Source organism: Mizuhopecten yessoensis, unplaced genomic scaffold (assembly GCF_002113885.1).
Source record: "Mizuhopecten yessoensis strain PY_sf001 unplaced genomic scaffold, ASM211388v2 scaffold9683, whole genome shotgun sequence".
Lineage (NCBI taxonomy): Eukaryota > Metazoa > Mollusca > Bivalvia > Pectinida > Pectinidae > Mizuhopecten > Mizuhopecten yessoensis.
Window position 1 is genome coordinate 112,205 of NW_018408170.1, and position 12,674 is coordinate 124,878.

The following is a 12,674-nucleotide window of genomic DNA, read 5'->3' on the forward strand; positions in this document are numbered from 1 at the left end:
CTCAAAGCCTTTCAGTTCTTCATAAATTAAGAGCTTTAATTAATTTAACCCTTACCACTAGCTGAGTCGAGGTAGTTTATATGATGACACTGGGTCTTTTAGTTTGAATGTTTGGACCTAGAAATGAGTTGAAGTCATACATGTTTGCAAGCTTTGTATCACTTCAAGCTACTGACAATTAACATAGCATAATTCTGGTTCTATTGCAGAAGTCAGTTGAGTTTTTCAACAAAGTTGACCCATGAATATGGATCAAGGTCATTATTTTCCCATGCCAGCAAGCTGTTGGCCATATCTTACGACTGTATGCGTTTTGATTCTTCAGAAAAAATCGTTCGAAATAACGGTTTATTTACATATTTTTTTAATGTCTTTAATACATTTTCAGTTTCAACTGCACTCACACGTGTAAAGATTTAAAGCTCAACACAAAAAAAAACCCACCATAACATCGATGGAGAAACTGACAAAGCTACTTGACTGCTAACACTAGGACCTATAAATTTTGATAAGATGTATGCCCAGGATGTATCTATTGTGGAAGTTAAGGGATATAACATGTAACTCATTGCTAAACGCAAATAACAAAGCGTTGTTGAGGATGTTTTAATAATCGCTGGGCCAGAAACAGTAGGTCACAATCAATACCCGATGCGTGAAATGTTGCTAGGATAAAACTATTGTCTGAATTTGGTTTTTCCAGCAGTTTGATTTGTATCCTAGAGTAAACAGATGTGACCTACAGTAGACAAAAGTGACCTACAGTATACAGAGTTGAGCTACAGTAAAACATGTGAACTACAGTATGTTAATGTTACCTAAAGTATACAGATATGATCGATAGTATACATATGTGACCTACAGTATAAAGATGTGACCTACATTATACAGATTTGACCTACAGTATACAGATGTGACCTACAGCATAAAGATGTGGCCTACAGTATAAAGCTGTGACCTACAGTATATATATGTGACCTACAGTATACAGATATTACCTAGTGTACAGATGTGACCTACAGTATACAGATGTGAGCTACAGTATACAGATGTGACCTACAGTGTACAGATATGACCTACAGTGTACAGATGTGACCTAGTGTACAGATATGACCTACAGTGTACAGATGTGACCTACAGTGTACAGATGTGACCTACAGTATATATATGTGAGCTACAGTATACAGATGTGGCCTACAGTGTACAGATGTGACCTACAGTATACAGATGTGACCTACAGTATATAGATGTGACATACAGTATATATATGTGAGCTACAGTATAGAGATGTGACCTACAGTGTACAAATGTGACCTACAGTGTACAGATGTGACCTACACTATACAGATGTGACCTACACTATACAGATGTGGCCTACAGTATAAAGATGTGACCTACACTATACAGATGTGGCCTACACTATACAGATGTGACCTACACTATACAAATGTGACCTACAGTGTACAGATGTGACCTACACTATACAGATGTGACCTACACTATACAAATGTGACCTACAGTGTACAGATGTGACCTACAGTATACAGATGTGACCTACAGCGTACTGATGTATCCTACAGTATACAGATGTGACCTACACTGTACAGATGTGACCTACACTATATAGATGTGACCTACACTATACAAATGTGACCTACAGTGTACAGATGTGACCTACATTATACAGATGTGTCCTACAGTATACAGATGTCACCTTCAGTATATATAGGTGAGCTACAGTATACAGATGTGGCCAACAGTATACAGATGTGACCTATAGAAAACATATTTGACCTATAGTGTACAGATGTGACCTACACTATACAGATCCCCCCTACACTATAAAGATGTGGCCTACAGTATACAGATGTGACCTACACTACACAGATGTGACCTACACTATACAGATGTGTCCTACAGTATACAGATGTCACCTTCAGTATATATATGTGAGCTACAGTATACAGATGTGGCCTACAGTATACAAATGTGACCTACAGTATACAGATGTGACCTACACTACACAGATGTGACCTACACTATACAGATGTGACCTACAGTATACATATTTGGCCTACAGTATGCAGATGTGACCTTCAGTTTGCAGGAGGGACCTACAGTATATAGATGTGACCTACAGTATGCAGATGTGACCTTCAGTTTGCAGGAGAGACCTACAGTATACGGATGTGACCTACAGTATACAGATGTGACCTACAGTATACAGATGTGACCTTCAGTATAGAGATGTGGCCTACAGTATATAGATGTGACCTACAGTATACAGATGTGACCTACAGTATACATATTTGACCTACAGTATGCAGATGTGACCTTCAGTTTGCAGGAGTGACCTACAGTATATAGATGTGACCTACAGTATACAGATGTGACCTTCAGTATAGAGATTTGACCTACAGTATACAGATGTGACCTACAGTATATAGATGTGACTTACATTACCGTATACAGATGTGATCTACACTTTGCTTATGTGAGTTACACTACACCAATGTGACTCAGGGTGTACAATTGTGGGCTAGAGTAGAATGACCTAGATTACAAAGATGTGACATAGGGCATGTTGACTTTACTTAGAATAGAGTACAAAGACATGTCCAATAGTACTGGAATTTGACCTGTAGTGTGGCTGAAACCTCTTCCCCTGGAGAAATACACAATATTAACCCCCTTAGTCTGTATTTGCTTTAAATACCTTGAACCATGCAGATAAATCTTTTGAAATATCTATTGTATTTCTCCTATATAGTGTCCATCTAAACAACAACAACTTGTTTTACTTTGAATTTGTAATTTATTAGGTTCATTAAATCTGAACAAAGGTACATAGTATCCTTCACATGTGAGAATTAACATTGAATGCAAACACACATACTAATTGTTTTCAGTTGTTCAATTGTACTCTTTAAATTTCATCTTATTGATTCAATTGATCTAACAATGACACACAAATCATGAACATTAACAATAAAGCATATATACAATGTATTGTTTAGTGGAAAACATATATTTTTATAAGTAATCAACATATTGTGAATTGCAAAAATCAATACAAAACTCTTAACTCTGGATGATACCGGTCAGCCGCCGCTTATTTTCATTTTTGGTAAGAAATCGCAGGGCTATTTTTGTAAGGAATCGCAGGGCTATTTTTGGTAAGGAATCGCAGGGCTATTTTTGGTAAGGAATCACAGGGCTATTTTTAAAGCAGTATCATTTTCATAATCATTTAGATAGTAGGACATCAATGGCTTATTTTCCTTTTGGCATGAACAAATATAATGTTCTGCAAGACTAGTATTTTTGAACAAAATCAAATTGATCTTTTCTCTCATGAATTTTTAGCAATAAAGATATTGTGATATGATGAATACCTGTAAAACCTTTAATCTACTGCTTCACTACAAGGAATCATATTTTGAAATTTGTGAAATTGACGTGTTCGAACAAGATTTGTTCAACAATGGCATTATTTTCTGATTTTTTTTGTTAAACAGGGGACGATTATTATGATTTAAACATTCGATACTGAGAAGCCATTTCTCAAGTTTGTTTCAGACTCGTTCTTGGGTCTGTATAAAAAGAAATGAAATGAAGTCGCTGAGACTCAAGATGACCTTGACCTTGGCACCCTGAAACACGAACTCGTTCCAGGTATTCACATACCTGACCAATGTGTGGAGTGAGGTCAATATCCTCTCAGGAATGAAGTCACTAGAGCGATGATTTTTTTTTTTATAAATACCCACAGTGACCTTCACCTTTAAATCCTTCAACACAAACTTGCTCAAGGTACATATTGTATCTTCATACTTGATCTATATAATGTAGTTTAATCACGGTCCTATCAGTAAAGGAGTCACTAGACTGATGATTGATGAACGATTAAATAGAATGCTATATCCTCTATGACCTTGTTTTAAACCGATTACAACTTAATGAATATTCATATTCAGAATATTGTGATACCTTGTTAAGTTGATTATCACAAAGCCAGCGAGCTGTTTCAATATATCAATGCAAGATACTCTCTTTATAATCCAGAACCATTTTGAGATGAATATATGATGTGCAAATCAAGGTCAACCACGTCATTCTTCAGGTTCATATAACCAACATATCCACGGCAATGAAAGCATTTAACAGTATCAGGTAATCCTACCGCTATGTAGAAAGAAAAACTAACGAGAGGCACAATGGGCCTGCATCGATCACCTGGTATTAATCACACACTTGTCATTAATCACATTCCTTTGAACAAACATAGTACCCCTTTGTCCCTGTATGATACTGGTTAAATGTAATAATCCTAGGCCTTTTGGTTATTAAAAAAAAACACTTTTGAAGTTTTAATATATTTGAACTGTGACCTTGAATAAAGGTCAAGGTCATTCATTTGAATAACCTTTGTAGCCCTTCATCCCCACATGTTTCTGTCAAATGTCATCACCCTAGGCCTCATGGTTATTCAGAAGAAGTCATTATAAAAGGTTGTAAACTTGTTTTACCCCTGTGACCTTTTGAATATAAGTGAAGGTCGTTCATTCGAATAAAATTAGTAGCCCTTTCATCCCAGCATGTTACTGGCCAAATGTCATCATCCCGGGCCTTCTGGTTATTCAGAAGAAGTTTGTTTAAATTTTTTTAACATATTTGACCCCTGTGACCTCAAATATGGCCAAAGGTCACTCGTTTCAACACATTTGATAGCCCTTCATCCCAGCATGCTACTGGCCAAATATCATCACCTTAAGTTGTTTAAATTAAAAAGTTGGCTCTGGACGGACCACGGACCCTGCACCACGGCATAATCACACATATAAAGGAAGTTTACCCACTGTATCTAAAAATGAAATATAATATACTGAGATCGAATATAATCATTTCTTAGCATAACAGGAAATGCAGATCTTATCTAAAATAACATAATTAAGTATTGCGAGAAGTAATAAATTTCAATAAGCAAACCAAAGATATAACATATAAGCAAAGTAAAACATATTTATAAAATGTACATCATCAACAAGAAGAAACTACATCAAATCTAATGCACAAGTGTTCTATTTGATAATGGAAATTGTGAATATATTCATTATTATTAGGAAGCATGGGACAAGGGGAGAGGCACTAAAAATTGTGCACATTTTTCGAATTGTCACATGCATGGGGGCTGCTGTGGTCGAGTAGTTAAGGCGTCTGACCGTCTATGACCACTAGCCCTCCACAACTTTGTCACGAATCCGAGGGCAACGTGGGCCAGTCACCAGGTACTGGATGCAGGTGGGTGGTTTGCACTGGGCACTCCAGCAACAAAATTTGGCATGTTCTTAAATGACCATAGATGTAAATGGGGTGTAAAAAACTAACAAACCAAAACCAGTTCACATACATCTTCAGTATCATTCATAACAACAAAAGTCGGTTCTTTAGGGCCACTATATATAGCAAACTGTCTGCTGGAACCATTGCTCTATCGGTTACCTGTACTTTCAATCCAAGTTTCTCTTTGGAATTTCTATTCACATTTCTTAATATGCAGTGTACTTTTAAAAATGGAAGTTTGTAAATATTATGGAATTTATTTGGTTAAAGATTCTCTATAACCAAGAAAGTAAAAAACATCAGTAATTGCAACTGATTTTGCATTTATGTTCTGGTCCTGACAAAAAGACAGCATATGTATAGCAAAAAAATAACTCATGGTATCAATATGATAACCCCCATGTATGACAACATCTTGGACAAAAAAATCATGTAAAACATTAATAGACATATACATATACATTTCTCTATTTGGATACAAAGGATGCAAAGTTCAGTGTGCATTTTTCTACATGAACAGCATTCATTACTGTTTTTGAATAGTCCCATTTCCTACATATCAACATATCTTATCAAAACCCCTTCCAAAATCATCAATATTAACAGTACTGCAACCTAGTAGCTCTACATTAGGAATTTCAAGCAAGATGCCAAATGGACCTGAATCACTCACCTGGTTTTAATGTCATATTAGTAATTGTCTACTTGGCCCGAGGATGAAATATCAAGATCATTCATTTGAACAAATCCTTTATCCCCGTGGGCTACTGGCCACATATCATCACTCTTGGCCTGTTGGTTATTCAGAAAAAAAGTTGTTCACATGTTTTAACATATTTGACCCACGTGACCTTGGAAATTTGTCAAACTTGGTAGTACTTCATCCAAGCATGCCAATGGCAAAATATACCATCACCTTCTGCTATTTAGTTATTGAAGAGGAGTCGTTTAAAAAAATAGCTGACGCCAGACGGACGCTGGACGTTGCGCCAAAGTAAATGTAGCTCACTTTACCTTTCGGGCAAAGTGAGCTTAAAATCACATATCCTATTGCAGAGGAACTAAGTTTTCAGCTGTGAACAGACAGCGGTTAAAATTGACAGGTGTAATTGTAAGACATTTGGCATTGATTGGAGTTTGAAGGCATCTTATACAAACAACTACATTGCATTGTTTTTTAATGAATAACCTTCTTTTGTTGGGTTAGGTTTAAAAAAGTCTAAAAGGCCTATTTTCAGCCTGAGGTAGATTTCAATGTCACTTCCTTTTCACTGAACACACTGGTCGTTACAACATTATTATGGTACATACCACTTTTCAAAATCTCTTGTTCTTTACTTTAATGCGAGTAACCAGTCTGTATAGAGTTTCTGTTCATCAACAGATTGGTTTGCATTGGTTAACGGGGGTTCGTTTAGGTTTCCTTGATTACAGGGTATCCATAAGAACAAAAGTTCTCTTAGAAATGAACTCCTTACTAGGTATCAAGGTTTGTAAACTTGTCTGATGTACAGACGAATCACAGCCAGTCGCTGGGAGGTATCACTCAGAAGTCAGTGTAAGTCCATTTAAGTCCGTGTTGCAGGAGTCGGCGAGTTGAAAAGTTCCATCCTGAATCCAGGGCGCATATAACTCCCTTGTGAATGTAGGCCATCTAAAACACAAACAAGAGCCTCAATACAGAACAAGCTTAATCTTTAAAAGGACAGGCTTAGTGGTCTTTAAAGCTCACCTGTGATTTTACTCTCAATTTCAAATCTGTCCAATACGGCGCATGTTCATTAAAAGGGTACAAAAAATATAAACTGAGACCTGGTAATAAAGAGTACCATAAAAACCTGTGTAATTTGTGCAGGTACGTTTTAAGTCTGAAAATACTGAAAAAAGCTTCTACTCATATACGTTCCCATGGACCTGTATGAGTATTTATTTGTTCATACCCAGCTATTGTATACATGGTTCTGATGTGGGGATCTCAACCTTTTCCATGTTTGAAATTCGGTCAATGATTACTAAATAAAAGTGATGTCAAAAAAACACTAAAATATATATTTTTAAGCATATTATAAGGGTTATTTTTTTATATATAACTATGATTTTATTATGAACTGTTTACAGAATGTCAGATTCCTGTGTTCCATGCTTTGGCCCCTGGAATAGATATCCAATCATGGTAATTTGAGTGTATGTGTCTTCACGCCAATTGTATACATGTTTATTGTTATAGGGTGATGATCTAAACCTTTCCAATTGTCATCCAGGGACACATCCAGGGACTCGACCAGGGACTCGACCAGGGACTCACCCAGGGACTCATCCAGGGACTCATCCAGGGACTCATCCAGGGACTCACCCAGGGACACATCCAGGGACTCACCCAGGGACTCGACCAGGGACTCGACCAGGGACTCATCCAGGGACTCATCCAGGGACTCACCCAGGGGCTCACCCAGGGACTCATCCAGAGACTCATCCAGGGACTCATCCAGGGACTCAACCAGGGACTCATCCAGGGACACATCCAGGGACCCATCCAGGGACTCATCCAGAGACTCATCCAGGGGCTCACCCATGGACTCATCCAGGGACTCACCAAGGGACTCACCCAGGGACTCACCCAGGGACTCACCAAGGGACTCATCCAGAGACTCATCCAGAGACTCATCCAGGGACTCACCCAGGGACTCATCCATGGACTCACCCAGGGACTCATCAAGAGACTCATCCAGGGACTCACCCAGGGACTCACCCATGGACTCATCCAGGGACTCATCCAGGGACTCATCCAGAGACTCATCCAGGGACTCACCCAGGGACTCATCCAGGGACTCATCCAGGGACTCATCCAGGGACTCATCCAGAGACTCATCCAGGGACTCATCCAGGGGCTCACCCAGAGACTCATCCAGGGGCTCACCCATGGACTCATCCAGGGACTCACCAAGGGACTCATCCAGAGACTCATCCAGGGACTCACCCAGGGACTCACCCAGGGACTCACCAAGGGACTCATCCAGAGACTCATCCAGAGACTCATCCAGGGACTCACCCAGGGACTCATCCAGGGACTCATCCAGGGACTCATCCAGAGACTCATCCAGGGACTCATCCAGGGGCTCACCCAGAGACTCATCCAGGGGCTCACCCATGGACTCATCCAGGGACTCACCAAGGGACTCATCCAGAGACTCATCCAGGGACTCACCCAGGGACTCATCCAGGGACTCACCAAGGGACTCATCCAGGGACTCATCCAGAGACTCATCCAGGGACTCATCCAGGGACTCACCCAGGGACTCATCCAGGGGCTCACCCAGGGACTCATCCAGGGATGGGGCTGGACCCAAGAGTCAATCGTTCTAGAAATTCATTGTAAATGTCACTTTCTTATCAGCAATTATATATCGCTGTAGGTTGGTAATTTTGATCATTTTCGTCTTCATCTTGAGAATTATCCTCCAGGTACCTACTGGCCAAATATCAGGACAATGGGTCTTGGTTTTCAAGAAGTTGTGCCAAAAACATTGAGGGACAGACGACGAATACTGCGTGATACTATGATAATAAGCTCACAGGCCCTTCGTGTCTGATGACCTGGTATACCATTATACGATACTGGAAGGAATAGCTTGCATGTATTTAGTCGATGTTAATTACGATGCTACCAATTTTAGAACTAAGCTGTTCTCTATTCTCCACCATTATATGCACAGTGTCCAATACACCTTGTTATACACAGATGAGCTGTAAAGTTTTACAAAACAAACACATTTGAACTTGGATGTTAAAACTCGCGCTTTGAGTTGCTGTTTAGAAACATTATTCAGCTCCCATTCTTGGGGAAAAAGGAACAAATATTTCAGTTTGGTCAAAATATATTGGGGAAAAGTTTTGCAAAGTATTTATACAAAATCTGCCAATAAATATGTCGGAAGCTACTATTCTGCATATTTGTATCATAATTGATTAATAAAATGCTACAAAATATATAGGGTACTACATGTATACCGTTGTGAAAAGTGGGTCATAAAATTATACAGCTACTATTGGTGATATTGATCAGAAATTAAATCTTCAATTACCTCTGATGTAGATCGTAGGGGGTCCAAACTGTTCATAGCTTTGTCGATAACTTCAGCTGCTTGAACTCAAATCCAACTTTGTGTGTCACTGATCCGATATACTAAGACACATTTTCTCACAGGTTGATAAGTTAATGAAAGTGTATTTCAAGTAAGCATCACATACTAGTGATATAGGGTAGACGGGAAACCTTTATTTCCTCTGTTGTCATCGAAGGGATTCCATTTCTATCAAAGCCTCGTCGATAACTTTAGCTGCTTGACCTCTGCCAATGTCTATGAACGCTGCTCGCAGTACAGTGTATTCACCATAACCAATGTCATGCCGATCCATCAGACACTGGCAAATTTTAAATATACTGTTTTCTTTTTCACCATACACTTTGTCGTATCCCAGATGCATTGTCATTTGGTTTTGAAAGTTCTCCCATTTACCACCAGGTCCTGGATATATCCATGAAGATAGTGATTGCACCATGTCGACATGAATTTTCTTCACCTTGGCTATGTCACTGAACCTCTGTGCGGTAAGTACCTGTACAGGAAAAGATTGAAAAAGCAAATATGAAGCTTGACCATTTATGTCTTTAATGATTTTAGACCGACAGTTTCTCACACAATTAATTTTGGGAACTGATTTTGTTCCCTTTTGTTTTTCGAGGAAATTACTTCAGGTAAAATTTTTTAGTAACTTTACCTTGTCAGTGTCTCTAAACCATACCAAGCAATCGTCCTTTGTCAGTTTTGTCCTGATGTCGCCCGTTTCATTGGAAACTTCAAAATGACCGTGATGCATCAATGAGTCCTTGTCAGCCTTCTTGATGTCCAGCTCGTTGTCAGAAACCCAATAGTCATTATGAAGAAAGTGACTGTACTTTCGATGTTTCTGGTTGTTCATTGACAGAATATTGTTAATAATATCTTCAATAGAAAGCCGAAGGCCTTGTCCAATTCCTTGTTGCACATCATGCGATACATCATTGAACATGGTTAGTTTGAGAGTTGCTCCTTTGCAATGGAGAACAAAGTCCCAAATTTTATTTAACTTTCCACAGACTAAACCCCTCTGTGGTTCAAATGTGGTTCTTTTGGATCCAGCTTGGTAAAAGCAAGGGCTAAACTTACCGATACATGCCGAGATGGTTTTGTCCCAAATAGCCTGTGGAACAAATGGGTTTTCAAATACTATGCACAAAGTTCTAGAAGATCTGATATATTCAGGATCTAATACAGACTTAATGCTGTCATGTTTCGCCTCTTCCAATAGACAAGGTACGATATATGGTTCTGGAACAGTTTGTGAATATTGAGGATCTGCCAGCTTTTGTTCTGTAATAAGACCTAGATGTTCCATAACAGAGCTCAATACCCGGCGTTCATCAGGGTTGCAGAAATCAGCCCAGCAGAGCTTTAGCAACTCAACTGTAAGTTTCCCTATTTTTCTAAAAGATTTCCATTTCTGTAGCGTAACACCCCTTTTCTTTACAAATTTTTCATCTGTAATGATCAAAGCAAATGCTTTCACTATCCAGTTTGGGTCTAATATGGCATTTATCTGTTTATCCTCTTCATTGAGACGTTCAGAATCCTCTTTTCCCATAATTTCAAAGCAGAATATACTTGCAGCATGATGCATATATCTGAAATATATTGATCACATAATTACAATACATTAATCCTTTCGATCAGAATGATCACTACAAAGTTTGTTTAATAATTTGATACCTCATGTAGAAATTCAAATAACAAAGAAAGAAAATGACAATCAAGTTAAGGATATTTCAATTACACACAGTTCATAAACCAGAGGCTCAGAGATCCTGTATCGCTCATCTGGATATTTGAGCAATCATGGGAGAATATTCTCAACAAAAGTACTTTTGCAAATATTTCAATATAGTGAGTCCCCTTGGCTTAGGAATGTTCCAGACTAAATCAAACTGTTATGCTTCTCTATCCCAGCATGCTACTGGTCAAATACAATCACAGAGGGCTTTCTGGTATTGCGAAAGAAGTATTCACATATTTGACCCCTGTGATCTTGAAAGTAGGTCAAGGTAATTTATTTGGAGAAAGGTTTTAGTACTCTTTCTCACGTACCTACAAGACAAGTATCATTACGATGGGCCCTTTGGTTATTTAGAAGATGTTGTTCAAAGATTTTTACAATTTTAAACCATGTGACCTTGGAAGTAGGTCAAAGACATTTATTTTAGGAAACTTGTAACTACTGGCAAAATATCATTGCTTTAGGCCTCTTGGTTATTCTGGGGAAGTTGTTAAAAGTTTTTTTTACATATTTGACCCCTGTGACCTTGAAAGTAGGTCAAGGTCATTTATTTTAGAAAACTTTATAGCACTTTGTCCCAGATACCTACTGGCCAAATATCATGGCCCTAGGTCCTCCAGTTCTTAAGAAGAAGTCATTCAAAGAAAAAGTTGACGGACGACAGACAACACACCAGGTGAGCTAATAAAAGGTCTTCAGTTTATATACACGAAAGAAACTGGAAGAGACATTTTCAACTCCTTACAAGGAAACTCTCATACGGTGCAAATCTACCCTGAACTGTTAAAATTCAACTGTTGACTGTTAAAACATTATATTCATAGAGTGTTAATGTTGCCCTTCACAAGAGAAATAGAACCATATTTAAACTCTTGCTACATTTCGGGGAGACATCCTGATTTTTGCCTCGTTTCTGACTTTTTACATAATTCCTTACATCCAGCATTTTGTTCATATTAAGGATCCTTGTCCCACTACAATGTGGTTTTCTGTATACACAGTAAGCTCCCCTTAATTTTGTTTTGGATATAACTGTAGCACAGTTGGGCAGGACACATCAAATAAGTAGGTGGTGTAGACGGTTAGAGAAATAGTATAACAACTCATGTGGAATCCAAGGTTCGAACCCCTGTCTAGCCCCTTCTATTTTTAACACTCAGAACATTCGTAAAAATTGCTCAAGATATGGCTTTCTTTTCAGATTCTGTTTATCAAAGCCATAGTCATGCAAGACATATCAGGTTCCAATGCGTAACAGGTTCTGGCAGTGGTAGGGGGTCCTTATCTAATTCATGGGATAGCTTAAATTTCATGCTTGTTAAAGTTGTCATTTTTCTTCAGAAAATGTTTGAATATATATGTTAAGAAAGGTGAAAAAGACCTATGAACTCTTGGTTACATTTCCTTGCATTAATATTCTTATCATATGAAGCCATCAATATCCTTAATTATTGTCAATT

The 12,674-nt window shown here is 38.4% G+C and overlaps 1 protein-coding gene across 4 annotated transcripts in view; it reads right to left on the reverse strand.

The window, feature by feature from the left end:
• Nucleotides 1-4,483: 4,483 nt before the first annotated feature.
• LOC110458640 overlaps nucleotides 4,484-12,674 on the reverse strand; it is a 46,099-nt gene continuing 37,908 nt past the window's right edge. For all 4 annotated transcript variants that reach the window (XM_021510430.1, XM_021510429.1, XM_021510427.1 and 1 more), the window contains 3 exons: nucleotides 10,123-11,065; nucleotides 9,426-9,960; nucleotides 4,484-6,997 (listed from right to left, as the gene is read on the reverse strand). In XM_021510430.1, the coding sequence (XP_021366105.1) occupies nucleotides 9,634-9,960; nucleotides 10,123-11,065 (1,270 nt within the window). In that variant the 3' untranslated portion in view covers nucleotides 4,484-6,997; nucleotides 9,426-9,633. The remainder of the gene's footprint in view (nucleotides 6,998-9,425; nucleotides 9,961-10,122; nucleotides 11,066-12,674) is intronic.